Source organism: Eleutherodactylus coqui, chromosome 3, assembly GCF_035609145.1.
Source record: "Eleutherodactylus coqui strain aEleCoq1 chromosome 3, aEleCoq1.hap1, whole genome shotgun sequence".
Taxonomy (NCBI): Eukaryota; Metazoa; Chordata; class Amphibia; order Anura; family Eleutherodactylidae; genus Eleutherodactylus; species Eleutherodactylus coqui.
Genome location: NC_089839.1, coordinates 165,598,612 through 165,618,941, shown reverse-complemented (window position 1 = coordinate 165,618,941; position 20,330 = coordinate 165,598,612). Strand labels below are relative to the sequence as shown.

At 43.9% G+C, this 20,330-nt stretch overlaps 1 protein-coding gene across 1 annotated transcript in view; it reads left to right on the top strand.

Annotated features, from left to right (window-relative positions):
• SLC6A11 (solute carrier family 6 member 11) overlaps positions 1-20,330 on the top strand; it is a 278,393-nt gene that overhangs the window by 76,585 nt on the left and 181,478 nt on the right. The window contains exon 4 of the mRNA XM_066596493.1: positions 15,303-15,393. Within this exon, the coding sequence (XP_066452590.1) occupies positions 15,303-15,393 (91 nt within the window). The remainder of the gene's footprint in view (positions 1-15,302; positions 15,394-20,330) is intronic.

The window sequence follows — 20,330 nt, the reverse complement described above, 5'->3', positions numbered from 1 at the left end:
GTCGTTTTCATGTGAAAAGAGCCTTGCATCACTTCGGTAATCTCCGTTGCAGCTGTCACTGCTGCAGCAGAGGATCGCAGAGTTCTCTCATTGCTTTCAAATGGGCCAGTGCTGCTGCTGCTGGCCCGATTCAAAACAATAGGGCTGCGATGCAAGATCGTGCAGCCAGATAGAACATGCTCCGATTTGTTCCACATAGCATTGCATTGTGGTGTTATGCAGAAAGACATCCCTCATGTGTATGAACCCTTGGTGTCCATATTTGTGTGAGATTTGTGCAACTCAAAATGCACAAATCTCATGTGATTTTATCACCTGTGTGTAACTGGCCTGAAGTCTACAGCAAATTATTTATTGAAAAGTCTATATGCACAGCGCTTTTCTCTTTGAAAATGCAGCATGCTCTGGGTATAGCATTTTTTTTCCTGGCTTTTTTCTCATAGGACTTGAAAGCACCAGAAAAAAACAACACATTATTAAATGTTGCAAAATTTAAAAACACCAAAAACTCGTAAAAACACTACAAAAGTGCTCAAAAAAGCTTAGAGACATTGAAAAATTGCTTGTCAGGGAGGCCCAATGGTGCAGACTGAGATAAAGAACATTATGGTTTGACTGCTGCCAAGCTGTTTTTCTTATACTGTCAGCACAGTGCCAATCTGCTAAACAGCTGAATCAATTGAGACAAACTGGTTGCTAAGGTGGTTGCTAGGGTTGGTCTTCCAAGCAGCCAAAAGTCAGTAGATGAGCTTGTCAATCAGCACATCCCTAGCAACCAGTCTGTCTTTGAATACTTAGATTTTCAAGTTAAGGTTGAATTTGAGATATTGGCATGAGTACAGTAGGAATAAGGAATCATGGCAGTGCCTAAACTACACCACACATCTCAATACCTTTTTGGCATCGACATATTTAAAAAAAAAAGCATTTTTGGTAGAAAACCAAAGAACATGTTGTAGTGTAATAATCAAATGTAATCTCCACCCTATAGATTTTAACGGTTTAAAGCGACCCTACAGACTTCCTCGTACTAAGGCTCGTTTGCCTCATTATGTGTGCAGCAATTACCTGATAATTTTTTTTCTCACTGGCGGTTCATGCACTGACTTTCTGGTGATCACTTAATAGGCTTGTGTTTATACACAGCAGCCAATCGGAGCAGGCAGAGCTTCAGGGGGATGGAGAGAGCAGTCTGAACCAATGATGAGACAAGGAGTGTGTCTCAGCCTACCACATACTTTGTTGAAACACTGTACTGTTGCTAAACTTTAGTAACAGATCAAAACTCTACTTTAATAGGGCTAGTCTAAAAGAAGCCAAGTAACAAGAACTGAGGAAAATAAATACAGTAGAAGATATTATAAGTAGTGACTTACATATCATTTTTGAGCATCCAACTGGAGAGTCGGAACACTTAGTAAAGACCAAATATGGAGATGCTGATGGATGATATAGGATTAATTACTATATAGTGAGATTACTTGGACAATGAATGGTAGCATTTTTGGGCACTGTATTACAATGGAACAATAATTTGAGATTATACGCGTGTTTTTATATCAGTGATATCTGAGCCTATGAAGGCAAGCATATTATATTTATAAGCATCAAGAATGAACTGTCAGAAAATTTAAGCTGTTAACTTCAATGACTGCGGCCTATTCCCAAAATCTGAAACTTGCTGAAATACTGTGGTAAATTTCAGAAGTTCTGCAGTATACTGTACAATAAATAGAAATGATTGCATGTTCAAATAAAAAAAAATAATCTAAATAAGTTTAAATAGTTTTTTGAAAGCATTGCAAAAATAAAAACATTAAATGTAAAAGAAAACACTAGAGATGAGCGAACGTACTCGTCCGAGCTTGATACTCGTTCGAGTATTAGCGTGTTCGAGATGCTCGTTACTAGAGGCGAGTACCACGCGATGTTCAAGTTACTTTCACTTTCATCTCTGAGACGTTAGCGCGCTTTTCTGGCCAATAGAAAGACAGGGAAGGCATTACAACTTCCTCCTGTGATGTTCCAGCCCTATACCATCCCCCTGCAGTGAGTGGCTGGCGAGATCAGGTGTCACCCGAGTATATAAATCGGCCCCTCCCGCGGCTCGCCACAGATGCATTCTGACATAGCTCAGGGAAAGTGCTGCTGATGCTGGAGCTGCTATAGGGAGAGTGTTAGGAGTGATTTTAGGCTTCAAGAACCCCAATGGTCCTTCTTAGGGCCACATCTGACCATGTGCAGTACTGTTGAGGCTGCTTTTTGCAGTGTTGCACTTTTTTTTTTGTATATCGGCCGTGCAGAGCATTGCGTCCTCAGTCTGCAGTAATTTTGCATAGTATAGGACCAGTAGTGCTGAGGCAGGGACAGTGAAAAAGGTGACAGACATATACTGTCTATATAGGCAGTGGGCTTTTCCAAAAAAATTTGGGACAAAAAAATCTATTTGGGCTGCCTGTCACCGTCCTGAGTGTACTGCGTCTCTGCTGGGGGTAGTAGTCCTAATTAATACGCAGCCAGCTAAGTGTTACAGCAGGCTTCCACAAAATTCTTTCCTGGCTCTGCGTTGCCCGTTACATCACCGCTGTCATCCTGTCCAGAGGGAAACAGTCTGCAGTAATTTTACATAGTATAGGGCCAGTAGTGCTGAGGCAGGGACAGTGAAAAAGGTGAAAGACATATACTGTCTATATAGGCAGTGGGCTTTTCCAAAAAAATTTGGGACAAAAAAATCTATTTGGGCTGCCTGTCACCGTCCTGAGTGTACTGCGTCTCTGCTGGGGGTAGTAGTCCTAATTAATACGCAGCCAGCTAAGTGTTATAGCAAGCTTGCGCAAAATTCTTTTCTGGCTCTGCGTTGCCCGTTACATCACCGCTGTCATCCTGTCCAGAGGGAAACAGTCTGCAGTAATTTTACATAGTATAGGGCCAGTAGTGCTGAGGCAGGGACAGTGAAAAAGGTGAAAGACATATACTGTCTATATAGGCAGTGGGCTTTTCCAAAAAAAATTTGGGACAAAAAAATCTATTTGGGCTGCCTGTGACCATCCTGAGTGTACTGTGTCTCTGCTGGGGGTAGTAGTCCTAATTAATACGCAGCCAGCTAACTGTTACAGCAGGCTTGCGCAAAATTCTTTCCTGGCTCTGCTGTGCGTTCCGTAAGCGAAGTCAGCCTCCAACCACAGGCCAATAAGCGGCACATTTAATTACAGCGTTCTGTTTCTGCACTATTGGTAATACAGCATGCTGAGGGGTAGGGGTAGGCCTAGAGGACGTGGACGCGGGCGAGGACGCAGAGGCCCAAGTCAGGGTGTGGGCGCAGGCCGAGCTCCTGATCCAGGTGTATCGCAGCCGACTGCTGCGGGATTAGGAGAAAGGCACGTTTCTGGCGTCCCCACATTCATCTCACAATTAATGGGTCCACGCGGTAGACCTTTATTAGAAAATGAGCAGTGTGAGCAGGTCCTATCGTGGATGGCAGAAAGTGCATCCAGCAATCTATCGACCACCCAGAGTTCTGCGCCATCCACTGCTGCAACTCTGAATCCTCTGGCTGCTGCTCCTCCTTCCTCCCAGCCTCCTCACTCCATTATAATGACACATTCTGAGGAGCAGGCAGACTCCCAGGAACTGTTCTCGGGCCCCTGCCCAGAATGGGCAGCAATGGTTCCTCTCCCACCGGAGGAGTTTGTCGTGACCGATGCCCAATCTTTGGAAAGTTCTCGGGGTCCGGGGGATGAGGCTGGGGACTTCCGGCAACTGTCTCAAGAGCTTTCAGTGGGTGAGGAGGACGATGACGATGAGACACAGTTGTCTATCACTCAGGTAGTAGTAATTGGAGTAAGTCCGAGGGAGGAGCGCACAGAGGATTCGGAGGAAGAGCAGCAGGACAATGAGGTGACTGACCCCACCTGGTTTGCTACGCCTACTGAGGACAGGTCTTCAGAGGGGGAGGCAAGTGCAGCAGCAGGGCAGGTTGGAAGAGGCAGTGCGGTGGCCAGGGGTAGAGGCAGGGCCAGACCGAATAATCCACCAACTGTTTCCCAAAGCTCCCCCTCGCGCCATGCCACCCTGCAGAGGCCGCGGTGCTCAAAGGTCTGGCAGTTTTTCACTGAGAGTGCAGACGACCGACGAACAGTGGTGTGCAACCTTTGTTGCGCCAAGATCAGCCGGGGAGCCACCACCACCAGCCTCACCACCACCAGCATGCGCAGACATATGATGGCCAAGCACCCCACAAGGTGGGACGAAGGCCGTTCACCGCCTCCGGTTTGCACCGCTGCCTCTCCCCCTGTGCCCCAACCTGCCACTGAGATCCAACCCCCCTCTCAGGACACAGGCACTACCGTCTCCTGGCCTGCACCCACACCCTCACCAATGTCTCTCAGCGCACCATCCAGCCGTCGCTAGCGCAAGTGTTGGAGTGCAAGCGCAAGTACGCCGCCACGCACCCGCACGCTCAAGCGTTAAACGTCCACATAGCCAAATTTATCAGCCTGGAGATGCTGCCGTATAGGGTTGTGGAAACGGAGGCTTTCAAAGGTATGATGGCGGCGGCGGCCCCGCGCTACTCAGTTCCCAGTCGCCACTACTTTTCCCGATGTGCCGTCCCAGCCCTGCACGACCACGTCTCCTGCAACATTGTACGCGCCCTCACCAACGCGGTTACTGCCAAGGTCCACTTAACAACAGACATCACTTAACAACATTATCTCCCTGATGGCACATTGGGTGAATTTAGTGGAGGCTGGGACAGAGTCAGAGCCTGGGACCGCTCACGTCCTACCCACCCCCAGAATTGCGGGCCCCAGCTCGGTGGTGGTATCTGCGGCGGTGTATGCTTCCTCCACTAAACCACCCTCCTCCTCCTCCTACGCAACCTCTGTCTCGCAAATTAAGATGTGTCAGCAGCAGGACGTCGCCAGCAGTCGGTGTCGCGCGTCGTGGCAGCACAGCGGTGGGCAAGCGTCTGACAGAGCAGACCGAGTGCTGGCTTGCGCCGCTGAGCCTCCAACCGGGCATGGTCGTGTGTGACAACGGCCGTAACCTGGTGGCGGCTCTGCAGCTCAGCAGCCTCACGCACGTGCCATGCCTGGCCCACGTCTTTAATTTGGTGGTTCAGCGCTTTCTGAAAAGCTACCCACGCTTGTCAGACCTGCTCGGAAAGGTGCTCCGGCTCTGCGCACATTTCCGCAAGTCCCACACGGACGCTGCCACCCTGCGCACCCTGCAACATCGGTTTCATCTGCCAGTGCACCGACTGCTGTGCGACGTGCCCACATGGTGGAACTCTACGCTCCACATGTTGGCCAAGCTCTATGAGCAGCGTAGAGCTATAGTGGAATACCAACTCCAACATGGGCGGCGCAGGAGAGTGGGCCTGGTTTGCAGACATCTGCCAGGTCCTTGGAAACTTTGAGGAGTCTACCCAGATGGGGAGCGGCGATGCTGCAATCATTAGCGCCACCATTCCTCTGCTATGCCTCTTGAGAAGTTCCCTGCAAAGCATAAAGGCAGACGCTTTGCGCTCGGAAACGGAGGCGGGGGAAGACAATATGTCGCTGGATAGTCAGAGCACCCTCCTGTCTATATCTCAGCGCGTTGAGAAGGAGAAGGAGGAGCATGAGGAGGATGAGGAGGAGGGGGAAGAGACAGCTTGGCCCACTGCTGAGGGTACCCATGCTGCTTGCCTGTCATCCTTTCAGCGTGTATGGCCTGAGGAGGAGGAGGAGGAGGAGAATCCTGAAAGTGATCTTCCTAGTGAGGACAGCCATGTGTTGCGTACAGGTACCCTGGCACACATGGCTGACTTCATGTTAGGATGCCTTTCTCGTGACCCTCGCGTTACACGCATCCTGGCCACTACGGATTACTGGGTGTATACACTGCTCGACCCACAGTATAAGGAGAACCTTTCCACTCTCATACCCGAAGAGGAAAGGGGTTCGAGAGTGATGCTATACCACAGGACCCTGGTGGACAAACTGATGGTAAAATTCCCATCCGACAGCGCTAGTGGTCGAAGGCGCAGTTCCGAGGGCCAGGTAGCAGGGGAGGCGCAGAGATCAGGCAGCATGTACAGCACAGGCAGGGGAACACTCTCTAAGGCCTTTGACAGCTTTCTGGCTCCCCAGCAAGACTGTGTCACCGCTCCCCAGTCAAGGGTGAGTCGGCGGGAGCACTGTAAAAGGATGGTGAGGGAGTACGTAGCCGATCGCACGACCGTCCTCTGTGACGCCTCTGCCCCCTACAACTACTGGGTGTCGAAGCTGGACACGTGGCCTGAACTCGCGCTGTATGCCCTGGAGGTGCTTGCTTGTCCTGCGGCTAGCATCTTGTCAGAGAGGGTGTTTAGTGCGGCTGGGGGAATCATCACAGATAAGCGTACCCGCCTGTCAACCGACAGTGCCGACAGGCTTACACTCATCAAGATGAACAAAGCCTGGATTTCCCCAGACTTCTCTTCTCCACCAGCGGACAGCAGCGATACCTAAACAATACGTAGACTGCACCCGTGGATGGAAGCATTGTTCTCTATCACCATCAAAAACGTGGACCTTTTAGCTTCATCAATCTGTGTATAATATTCCTCCTCCTCCTCCTGCTCCTCCTCCTGAAATCTGACGTAATTACGCCGAACGAACAATTTTTCTTAGGCCCACAAGGCTCAGTCATATAATTTTTGTAAAGAATTTTTATACGTTTCAATGCTCATTAAAGCGTTGAAACTTTCACCTGAACCAATTTTTATTTTAACTGGGCTGTCTCAAGGCCTAGTAACAAATTAAGCCACATTAACCAAAGCGATTAATGGGTTTCACCTGCCCTCTTGGTTGGGCATGGGCAATTTTTCTGACGTACATTAGTACTGTTGGTACACCAATTTTTTGGGGCCCTCGCTCACAGTGTAATCCAATTAATTTTTTGCCCACCTGCATTAAAGCTGACGTTACATCAGCTGTGTTGGGCACTGCAATGGGATATATTTATGTACCGCCGGTGGGTTCCAGGGAGCCACCCATGCTGTGGGTCCACAGGGAGTTGTAAGTGCATGTGTCTACTTCTAAAGAACCCCAGTCTGACTGGGGCATGCAGTGTGGGCCGAAGCCCACCTGCATTAAACATGACATTACCTCAGCTGTGCTGGGCAATGCAATGGGATATATTTATGTACCGCCGGTGGCTTCCTGGCACCCACCCATGTTGTCGGTCCACACGGAGTTGTAACTGCATGTGTCTACTTCTAAAGAACCCCAGTCTGACTGGGGCATGCAGTGTGGGCCGAAGCCCACCTGCATTTAATCGGACGTTACCTCAGCTGTGATGGGCACTGCAATGGGATACATTTATGTACAGCCGATAGGTTCCAGGGAGCCACCCATGCTGTGGGTGCACACGGAATTCCCATTGCGGAGTTGTACCTGCCTGTGACTATTTATAAAAAAACGCGGTCTGACTGGGGCATGCAGACACCTTGACAGAATGAATAGTGTGTGGCACATAGGTTCCCCATTGCTATGCCCACGTGTGCAGCTCCTGATGGAGGTGGCACAGGATTGGATTTCTCATTGCTTCTGTACAGCATTGTGGGCTATCGCCCCGCCCCTTTTAAAGAGGGTCGCTGCCTAGCCGTGCCAACCCTCTGCAGTGTGTGCCTGCGGTTCCTCCTCATGGCAGATGCACTTATAAATAGACATGAGGGTGGTGTGGCATGAGTGCAGCTAAAGGCTGCGCAGGGACACTTTGGTGTGCGCTGTGGACATTGCGTCGTGCGGGGGGGGGGGGTTGGGCAGCATGTAACCCAGGAGAAGTGGCAGCGGAGTGTCATGCAGGCAGTGATTGTGCTTTGTTGCAGGTAGTGTGGTGCTTAGCTAAGGTATGCATTGCTAATGATGGCTTTTCAGAAGTAAAAGTTGTTGGGAGGGGGGGCCCACTCTTGCCGCTATTGTGGCTTAATAGTGGGACCTGGAAACTCGAGATGCAGCCCAACATGTAGCCCCTCGCCTGCCCTAACCGTTGCTGTGTCGTTCCCATCACTTTCTTGAATTGCCCAGATTTTCACAAATGAAAACCTTAGCGAGCATCGGCGATATACAAAAATGCTCGGGTCGCCCACTGACTTCAATGGGGTTCGTTACTCGAAACGAACCCTCGAGCATCGCGATAATTTCGTCCCGAGTAACGAGCACCCGAGCATTTTGGTGCTCGCTCATCTCTAGAAAACACCTTTTCTCTATAAGAAGGTCAACCCCTTGGCTGAGGCCTTGAATTCAATTAAGGATGAAACCCTCAACCCTCTCACTTTGGGTATGACATGCCCCTACATTTCTTTAGTCCATAAGGAAGGCAGTCACCCTACTCTTTGCTCTATTGGCTGATTTTCCTACTGAATGGAGACATTAAAATATTTCTTAAAGTTTTAGCTATGACCCATTATAACTGAACTTAGTTCATACTGACCAGGTCGGATTTATTCTCACCTGAGAGGCATGAGATAATGCCAATTAAGGTCCGAATGTCATGTATTATGTGCAAAATAAACATCTGCCTATGTGCCTTCTTTCCACTGATGCAGAGAAGACATTCAACAGGGTGGAATGGCCCCTTCTTTTCTCAATATTGAAGCATATTGGATGGGCCCGGTAATGCTATCTTGAATCCAGTCCATGCATCAACCCGCCACAGCATCAATTAAACCTAGTGGCATTATTTCCCCCTCTTTTAGTACAAGAAATAGCACAAGAAAGAGCTGCCCACTCTCCCTGCTTATTTCTGTTTTGAATCTAGAGCCTTTATTAAGGTAAATTAGCGCAAACACAGATACTAGAGGTATCACTATTAAGAACATGGATATAAAAATTGTTGTGTATACAGATGACCTGCTATTTTTTAAAACTAATCCAGCTGTCTCTCTCCGAAATCTGTTGATGGAGTTTCAGAAATGTCAAAATATTTCCAATTTAAAATTTATATATTTTTTAAATTTTGAACGCCTTAATGTTTTAATTCCCTAGTCATTCCAGCATTTTCTAGTGTCCGAGTTCCCATTTAGGTGGTTCTCTGAAATTGTTACATACTTGAGTATTTGGATCTTGAAAGACCTGAGGCAGTTATACACTTGGAATCATCTTCCACTCCTCCAAACCATCAGAGGAAACTTAGTAAGATGATCTAAGGCAGTGTTTCCCAACTCCAATCCTCAATGCTCCCCAGCAGGTCACGTTTTCTGGATTTCCTCAGTATTACACAGGTGATGTAATTATTGTCATTGCCTTAGACATTGCCACAGGTGTACTTACTATAGGCTATTCTGAAAATATGACCTGTTGGGGTGTCTTGAGGATTGGAGTTGGGGAACAATGGTGTAAGGGTTTATGTACATGGTTTTAATATTGCACCATTTATAAGATGAATGACCTACTGTGTATTTTTAATAGTATAAACACTTCCCATTAAAATAACAACTAGGTTTTTAAAGACTTGTCTTTAGATATGACAAAATTTATATGGGCTAATAAACTAACAAGATTGTCACATTCTTCCTAGTTCTTACCTAAGACTAATGGAGGGGTGGGGTACTATTATCATGCCTCTTTTCTTCAAAGAGACCTTGATTGTCACAGGCATCAATCCATCAAGCAGTGGGTGTCCATAGAAAACTCTATAGCCCCTTTCTATTACATCTACTTCCCTTCATAAATCTCCTACTCCTGTGGCCTTAAAGACTCAACCAACCGAAGGCGCACACTTGCGGCATGTTATAACCTGTTCTCAAAGAAAGTTGTTACTCCCTTCCTTCTTCTCTGTTTCATATTTTAGGGAACATGCAGTTTTCCACAGATCTATCGCCAGATCCTTGACTTTCTAAAATGGATCTCTTGATTTTTTTAAAATCTTGTCCTATTGGGCATGCAGCTTTCATATTTCTTCAGTTCATTGGCTTCACCAAGAAAGTTTTGTAGACCAATGACCTTTTGAAAGAACTTGCATGGGATTATACCCAGTCCATCATTTTCTATCTGAATTCAATGCTATCTAGATTTCCCCATCTCAAGACTTTAAACCACCATATCTGCTAAAATTGGAAAATGATCTCCACATTTTGTTTGCACAGATCCAGTTGGACAGAATCTATGAGTATACACATAAATTCTTGAAAAATGTCACTGGAGAGACTAGAATTTTTATTTACAAATACATGAAAGTCTAGCATTCTATTCTAATTAGTTAAAAGTGCTTTGACTTCTATCTGCTTTCAGAGTATAAGGGCAAAAACACATAGCCTTGTTTTTCTCCCCTTATACTGCCGAGATAATCACGGCCATATAACCAGGCAAAACAAAACCACTGATTTCAAAAAGATTTCACTGGATTTGCTTCCACTAGCTATTTTCTCGGCTGTTAGTACCACAGCTGAGAAAAGATAGAACTTGCTCTATCTTTCCCGCATGTAGTGAATACTACCTGCGGTAAAGATCAGGCAGCCGCTATCTGCCCACGCTTTTTTGCCAAACTCCTGCGCTCTAGTGCGGAGTTTGAAAAGTTGGCAAAGGGTAAGTAATTGTCCTTGTTCAGATGCAACTATGCCTGCGTGCCGCCAAGCGTAGTTGTGCCTACGCTTGTTTAAAACAGTCCTAAGGGCTCAGTCAGATGGGTGTTTTTATGTGCGTATGTTACCTGCGTTTGCGATCCGCATGTATCAAGAACCAATGCTTTTCAATGGCAGTGGTCATATACCCGATACATACCTGCGCACAAAAATGCGCAGCGGTAAATATAGGGCCTCAGATTTTAAAGAACAGGTAACTGCGACCTTCGTCTTTTTTGGATGTGAAACCCCTGGATGCTGTCGCATCCAGGGGTTTCACCTTGTGCTCAGTGGGGCTGATGACAGCAGCGCCGACCCCATTGACAACATACAGTGAAGATTGCGATCCTCTGGCACAGCTGTGACAGCTGTGGCACAGGAGCGCGATGTTCTCCCATTGAATTCAATGGAGCCAGCGCTACAGCTGGCTCCATTGAAAGCAATGGGCTTCCGGCAAGCCCTGCAGTGATTTTCGGGAAAGTGCTTTAAATATAAGCCCTTCCCTGAAAATTATCCCTAAAATGTGTAACAAAAATAAAAATATATATATACTCACCTCTCTGCAGCTGCCGGGGCTCAGGTAGGGTTGCCACCTGGCTGGTAATTCACCGGCCTGGTCGGTATTTTGCCCGCCAGGCCGGCGCTGGTATTTTTTTTCTACCGGCCATATGACAGGCCAGTATTTTTAAATACCAGCTCGACCACCCATCTGACACCGAGGCTGGTATTCTCAGTGATTCCCAACCGGGGGGCTGTAGCTCCCCGCCGGTAATTACACTGGGGGCGTCTAATACTCACCTACCGCCGGCGTTCCGGTGCGCTTGCGGATGCCCGTCGCTCCTGCAGGCTGCCACGATGTCCTCTGTGCTGGCAGAGCATTTCGTTCTGGCTTGAATTCCCCGCCTTCAGCAAAGATAATGCTCTGATTGGCCAGCTAGCACCGACTTCAGCTAATTAGAAGCCGGCACTGGGTTAACCAATCACAGCCATTCAATGACGTCACAGTGTTCAGTGATGAAGGGACTCCCCGTGAAGATGAAGAAATCCTCGGCCACAGCTGTCACAGCTGTGGCAGAGGACCGCGATGTTGCCTGTATGTCAATGGGGCCGTCGGCTGCTGCCGCTGGCCCTGTTGCCCAAGGATGTGACAGCATCCAGGGGTTTCACATCTAAGGAGTCTTCTGCTCCAGCTGTCACAGCCGCAGCAGGGGATAGCAGGCAGTGCACTTTATGTGTGCAAAAACGCTGCCGAGTGCGTTTCTTTCTCTGGACGCCCAATTTTTTGTGGCTTGCGTTTTTGCGCACATCAATGTGCACATAAAAAGAGTAATTTCAAAGACATTTAGAATCTATTTCTGTTTTTTCCCTCTCTATTTTTTTTTTCCACTGGATAAAAAGCACAGACTGCTGCTCTTTTGTTTCCAGTTTTGGAAATGGATCATTTTTTTATTAGATTGTACTCAATGGGAGGCAGAAGGAACTTGAAGAAGGAGGTAGTAGTATGAATGTAGCTCAGTGGTTAGCACTGTTTCCTTGCAATGCTGGGGTCTTTGGTTTGAATCTCATCAAGGGCAGCATCAACTTTGATAAACTCCATACAGCCACCACCTTTGGTCAATTTTGAACCTATAGTGCCAGCAACTTAGCCACAACACGTGTTCTATCATTGCCAGTGAAATAGAAGTGCTAGAAAAATAAACACCAAGAGCACATAAAAGTCAATACAGCTGTCACCCTTGGTCAGATTTGAACCTACAATTCCAGCAGCGCTAATGACTTAGCTACCATGCTTGAGAAGAATAATCACAATGAGGACATACAACCTCCATACAGATATTGTCCATAGTCAGACTAAAACCTAGAACTCCAGTGTGAGGGCGAGCACCCACTGGCGTTTGCGTTTTCCGCGGGAAAAAAACGCAGCGTTTTCACCGCGTTTCCCGCGATTTTTCCGCGCGTTTTTCGCGGCGTTTTCGCGGCTTTTCCATTAATTTCCATTGACTTTCATGGGTGCATTAGGAGAAAAATAAGGACACATATGCAACTGACAGTTCCTATGTTAAAAACGCAAACGCAACGCAAAAAAAACGCCAGTGGACAGGAACACATGTTATCTCTATGCCTGTGCAGGAAAAACGCAAAACGCAAAACGCAGGTAAAAAAACGCCAGTGGGTGCTCGCCCTGATAAGGCAACAATGCTAGCCACTAAGCCATTAAGTCTCTTCCTCCACCTGCTTCTTCTTTTTCTAAGGAATATATTATTCTCACTCTCCTCCTCCTTCTGGTTTTTCTTCTAATAAACAAAGGAGAAGGAGAAGAAGAAAGAAACAGCACTACTGTTGCCTTGCTGTGCTCGAGTTCTAGATTAAAATCTGACTAAGGCCTCGGTCACACGGGTTCATCGGTGCCCGGGCTCATCGGCACCCGTACACCGGCGCCGATGCGCCCATGTTACTGACACCAGCAGACAGACGTACCTGCAGACGGCCGTCTCTCTGCAGCGCTTCATTGCTGGTCATGTGTTCTTTCCTCCGGCGCTGCAGAGAGACGGCCGTCTGCAGGTACGTCCGTCTCCTTTCTGCAGTCACACGGGCGCATCGGCGCCGGTGTACGGGTGCCGATGCGCCCGTGTGACTGAGGCCTAAGGGTGATGTCGATATTGAGTTTTTATGTTCTCTCTGTGTTTAGTCTTCTTGCTCTTCTATTTCTCTGGAACTGAAAGCACATGTGTGGTGGCTCAGTTGTTAGTACTGCAGACTTGCTGTGCTGGAGTTGTAGGTTCAAATCTGACCAAGAGTGCTGGCTGTATGGAGTTTTTCAATGCTGAGGCTGTCCTTGATGAGATTTGAATCTAGGATCCCAGCATTGTAAGGCAATAGTGCTAACCACTGAGTCACATTCATTAAACAGCCAACATCACTGCTCTGCAAAATAGATATAAATGGAAAAGCTTACAGGTGCTTTTCATTTTCTGATTTTGTTTTTAATAATACGGAATCAGTCAAAAAACGCTAGTGTAAATGTAGCCTTAAGTCATTTTTAATTAAAAAAGCAAATAAATGATGTTGACAAATTTCAGTTTTGCATTATGATTATTTATAAATCCAATTTATATTTTTTACATTTATTTCTAATGTTCTGTAATGAAATGCCAAAGCCTTTGCGAGATACGAACCATTGTGTTATTATTCTTTGCATTTTACAAAATTCTCTGCCTTGTGGTAACAAGTAGTACAAAATGAAGATGTCTCCACTTTTCTGTTTGATTTCTATGCCTTGTGGCCTTCCAGTTTAGTAACAGCCATAGAAAGAATGTCAGAATAACCTTCAGAACTATTTATATTTATTATAGTTCAAGGAGTAGAAAATGTCACATTCGCCGCACAGACAAGATAAAAATGACCTAGTTACTACTTGTAGAAATTTTAGAGTAGGATGTATTCTTTAAACATGGGTTTATTTTACCATTATTAAAAATGAAAACTTACAGTTCTTTCCACTGCAGCGATCATTGTGCTTATGGTCCAATGCTTGTAGACTTTCCTTTCAAATGATAAAGTACATTCCAGTGAACGCTAATCCAAATATTTGAGATTTTACAATAAATATTGCATTTTGGGTTAGAATACGTTGGTTGAGGTTCACTGTACCATATTTATGATTCTTTTTTTAAAGAACGTGTCCAAAGCAAAAAAGAATGGTTTGGGTTTTTCCAATATCAGAAATGGCATCAATCTTGTCCTAGGGATTCGGGCAGCAGAGTAGCTAAGTGGGTAGCACTGTGGCTTTGCCACACTGGGTTCCAGGGTTTGACTTTAACCATTGGCAATATCTGTATAGAGTTTATATGTTCTTCCCCACGTTTGTCTGGGTTTTCTCCCACACTGCAAAGTCATACTGATAGGTAAAATTGGCCCTAGTGTGCATGTTTGTTAGAGCGAATTTAGATTGTGAGCCCCAATGGGAGACAGGAAGTGATGAAGATAATGGGGTAGGTTTGCTTCCCTGTTGTATGAGAATTTCAGCATTTCTTGCATCAAAATGTTGATGTAAATAATTTTAGACAAATAATTTTGATTTATGCCTAAAAGAACAGATGTTTGCGCCTTGTTAGACATTTTTTAAAAGTCTCTCGAAAAGGAGGCACATATTTCTTACACTGTAAAACACACTAGATTTAGTACTCACTTCTCACTATTTCGGCTCACTATGTAATATACAACATCAGTAAATGTTCCACAAGCTTGTTGAATAGATGATTGGTGCAGGTCCTGGACAATGACCCTAACTTATCTGACCCTGACAACGCATCCTGAAGATAGTTCATCAGTAATTTACAACTGGACAACCCCTTTAAGAATGAAACTTTACATAGCAATAAAAAATGACTTTTGAATATATTAGTTTCCATTTCATTGAACTATATGTTTGATGAGTGCCATAGTAGAGTTCTTTGTCTTTCCTTCTTAATTTCAGGTTGAGAAACTTAAAGTAGCATGAGATTAGAAACGGTCAGCTTTTTGGCAGAGAAATTGCCTCTATTTTCCATTGTCTGTATTTTGTATTGCAGCATCGATTGTGCAAAAGGAGATCATCCTTTAGTTATATTGTAATTTTACTGGTAGTACACAGAGTTAATATGTTTGATATTAAAAACTCCTAATTTGCTGATTGATTTGTACAGAGTTTACCTAATGATTTCTATGTTTACAGAGAAATGTGTGGAATTCCAAAAACTTAATATGAGCAATGGAAGCCAGTTATCATTTGCTAATGCTACATCTCCGGTCATGGAATTTTGGGAGTAAGTACAACAGTATATCACTTACTAAACCTCAGCTGTTTTTACTGATACTTATGATACTTATTGCAATATTGCCATTTTGTTGTTCTTTGATGTTATATCAGTATTCAAGAAAGCCACCCTATGTCTATAGATTTAGTGCTCACAATCTAAGAAATTCTTCTATGTATTATAATACTGTGTTGGAGTTCAAATGGAACTTGGGACTTTACTTTGTGACATTGTGGATATGTGAAGGCAGCACCAACGGCTCTCTACATTTGACACCTTCCCCATTATGTGTATGTACTCCGAGAATAAGGAAAATAATTGAAAACATTGTACTATAACATTTTTAAAAAAACTTACACATTTCAGGCTAACCCAATGGCTCTTAGTCATAGCATAGTCCTTACAGGCAAAGGTGGACAATGTATATGCAATTTCTGGATAGTAGGCCACTCATAAGAATTTACATATCATTACTATCTTCAAAATGAAACGATAAGTAACATTAAAACAGAGATATAACAAGAGTGACAATTCCATAGAAAAACATAAGATCAGTTTTATCATTTTAACCCTTCAAATATCTATAGTCTAATGTTATGATCCAAAATGCCTCCCTCCTGAGAAGGGCAAGCCTTCAGTCTTCCTCTCGGCTTGGTCTCCCAACCTTCTCCAGTGCTATCACTTGCATAATGTCCAAACTGAACTCTTGTTTACATGAACAAATGTATGGAGGCTCCAGACATATTACTGGATGAAGATTTGGATATATTGGAGATATGTTCACCAGTTCTCTTTCTCAGTGCATGTGTGATATAGCCCACATGTTGGAGTTGAAGAAATGTAGGAAAAACCCAGGCACCACAGTGTGCTTGGAGCAGGATCAGGTGTCGGCAGTGAAGGATTGTGGTTTTATTTGAACAACGTGTTTCTGTCCCTGAATGGGAGCTTCATCTTGACTAATACAAAGTTAGAAATTCCATAACTGCAGTAGACTTAAAAACATGAGTAAAACTGCAGATGACTTCAAAAAGCTTTTGCATTATATACATGACAGATATATGTTATTTTTTGTGTATACAAGGACAATGAACTCCTGACCATGTAGTCTCTCAAAATTTCAAAATTGGAGGTTGTCTGGGGAGGGTCATGGACTATATATACATATATAGTAGGGTCTTGCAGAAGTAATGCCGTTTTTATATAGAAGAGCATAAACAGATGTGTTATCTTAGTAATCTTTGTGCTCCAAGTTCCCTGAAGTAAAATGGTAAGGGAACAGCGATCGTCAATGTAAAATGTTAATTTCATTTTTAAAAATTATATTAAGATTTCTCTTTGTCTTTATGTAGTATTGAGTGCAGAATGATGGGTAAAAATGTGAAATTTTGTAAAATTTGCACAAGGCTATAACATGAAAAAATGCTTGAGTGTGATAAGTACGATTAATCACATCAGGTCTATGCCCTCTTATCCTGTTCTGGAATTCGTTACAAGTGCACATTAAGCACACCATGTTTGTTCCTTCCCATGTGATCATGTGTATATGTTTTTTTATATAAATACGTTTTTAGATCTGTTGCATTATGCCTGAGGAAGAACCCTGAGAGGTTTGAAAGCTTGCTATAACATCAAGTATTTTTGTTAGCCATTAAAAGGTACCATATCTTATTTTTCTTCCTGAGAACAATCACACTTTGCTCTACTGGCTAACACGAACCCAAACTCTTTTGCGTGTAATACTGTTATGTTGCAGAATTACAAGTTTAGGATTTTTGTAATAAAGATTTTGTATAGATTACCAGCTCATAAAAAGAGTTATTACTTCTGCTGGACCTTGTATAATTAGTGTGTGTTTTTCCAAATAATTTATTAAATCAATGCCTGATGAAGAGATCTAAGTAAGGGCGCCCACCCACTGGCGTTTTTTTTCCCTGCGAAATTCGCAGCATTTTTTTCTCTGCAGGGGTCTATGGGACTTGTAATGTTAAAATCGCGATCGCGCAAAATCGCGATTTCGCGGTAAATTGCGATTTTGCGCGATCGCGATTTTAACATTACAAGTCCCATAGACCCCTGCAGAGAAAAAAATGCTGCGAATTTCGCAGGGAAAAAAAACGCCAGTGGGTGGGCGCCCTAATCTTGAAAGATTGTTGTAGCATCATGAAAAGTTTCAAATCTACAAGATTATTATGTTTCTCTTATTGAGAGCAATAACATTTGGGACTGAACTTTGCGGTGCACTATGAGCTTTCAAAAGTAAGATTTCCAAAATAGCTGAACGGATTAGTATAAGTGACAGATCACTAAAATCAGCATGCCTGTCCCTGTTCCATGCTGCCTGCAGATAGGGACCCGCAAAGGACCTGACAGATTTTTTTTATAGGAGTGCCTGTTGTTACAAAAAAAAAAAAATCCGCTTTTTGGGGAGCTGTAGGTGTGTCTTCCCTACTGTAGACCTACAACATGAAGCCTGCAGTTTAGGCTGACAGATTCCCTTTAAGTATTACATTTTTCGTTAAATCTTTGAGCTCTACCAGGTGTGGAGATGGAGAGTTGTGCAGTGTGCTTTCAGCAGTCAGATGCCTCCCCCCTCTCCTCTCACAGCATGAGGCTCATACATAGGCTGAGTGAAGAGACTGCAGCATCACGCTCCCTCTTCTTTGCATCTTTAGTTTCTCTTTTTACGGAACATGTATTTTTAAGGATTCTTAACATTTACATCAAAGCTGCAGAAAGGGAAAGAAGATAAGCGTCTGCAGGGTGTTCAGAAATACACCACTTTCCCCTAATATGTTGTATTACCAGATTTAACATTTATACATGTACTACTTATTTATGAAAAAAGACTGACTCTTTATGTCTTTCTATAATACAATGCTGTTACTAATTACAGCAAAACATGTTTTCTCCAACCTTCACATCAATAAAACTGTTGTTTAATATGAGAAAATGTACTCAAGCCAATCTGTGAGATAAATCCAATGATAGAAGATTTGCACTATAAGCCAATAGGTCTCTTATTTAATTTTTCATAATAGGCTTTCCTGCCAAGCTTGGCCCAGATTTGAATGAAAATATGAATGTGTGATTCATATATGACTCATACTCTTTTAATTATTATTATGGAATCCCCCTTGCATTCCTTTAATGTTGCCTCTAATTGGAATTATACCAGTAAGTAAAAACGGAATATTAATTTTTATCTTCGTCCTGTTTGAATATTAATTGGCTATTAAATTAATTTTTTTCCAAAAATTCAAAGCGGAAACTGGTTCTTTTAACACTGTGCCATGCTATTTGGGAAGAGATATTACTTATGACTCATGGGACAATATTTTAGCACAGCATTGCTTAGGTGTAGCATTAAAACTTCCTTGTGTTATATTGTGAATTTAGTGTAACAAAACATGTTCGCAATCAAAACCACATCACATGTGCACAAAAATGATTGAAGGGGTTGTGTCAAGATGCTCAATCCTTTAAGAATGCAGGACACCCCAAGTCCCACTTCGTCACTCTTGACAAACAACTGATTTTACCAGGGAAAGCTGCAGCCAGCCTAACAGTTAGGGTGAATTCACATGGGCATGTGCTGGTGCGTACATAGGTATGCACAAAACCGGCATCCACGTACGTGCACAAACATGCGTGAATGCAAGTCAGTGCAGCATTGCTTTCAATGGGGCCACTGCTGCTGCTGGCAGCCCCATTGAAAGCAATGGTCTGCCAGCAACCAGTACAGTGATTTTTCAGGGAAGAGCTTTAAATATAAGCCCTTCCCTCAAAATCATTCCTATCTGGTATAAAAAAAAATATATATATATATATACTCACCTCTCCGCTGCTGCCGGGGCTCAGGTGCGTCTAGCCGCTTGGGTCCCATCACTGCAACAAAGTCCTTTCAGCAGGCGGGGATTTAAAATTCCCACCCGCTGAAATCGCTGCATCTGATTGGCTGAGCGTTCAAGCAATCACAGGCAGCGCTCAGCCATTCATTGAATGATAGCTGAGCGCTGCCTGTGATAGGTCACAGTGCTTGGCCATTCATTGAATTCTGATAGAGAGGTGGGTCCCAAAGGGGAAAATTTAGTGTGCAGTAGCTTATTCCTCACTCTTGCATAGTGTGCATTTATCAATTGCGAATGCACTGTTTGATTATATTGCTCCAAAATGTAACATTTATTAATCTCCAGCTGTAGATCATTTGTCTAACTGTGGATTGATCTACACTCATGTCTTCAGCAATGCCTTTTCTAGCCTCATGCTTCTTTATAACATGTCTTCTGACATATTCTGAAAGTTGCTTGCATCAAGATATGGTTCCTTCTAACAGATCTTTCTTGTGAAAAATAGATGTGCCAGTAACCAGCCTTGGTGTGCCTTTATAAAATGGACAAAGCACCCATGAAACCTACACATCCAGGCCCATCTCCTTAATTGATACACCTTTGAAAACGTTTTGCAATAAGATGTCTCTGAGACATTATTAACACAGAAGTTTACTTACTTTTTCTCCCTGTACGGTAGATATTTATTCGGTGTGCTCAATAAAAGACATGGATGGTACAACTGTTTGTGAGTTATTAGTTAGATTGTGTTTGTCTATAATTATAGCTTAGATAACAATAAGACCACATTTTATTAGTATTCGTCGCAGACATCCAAGTAATCTCAAAGGGTTCACTTACTTTTTCTTGCAGCTGTACATGGTATTAATGGTCATACTTTATTTTATTTTCAGTTCTACAATAGAATGCTTTATGCCAAGCAAATATTAAGGTGTAACTGTGTTTTCTAAAAACTTTTGACATGTAATAGGGACATGTCAAAAGTTTTTAAGGCTGTGGGTGCAGTTGCTGAGACCCCAGCGTTTGGCTCAACCAAGCACTGCAATTGTACGCTAGCTGAAGGTGAGCTCAATAGAAAGCCTACTGTTACCTTTATTT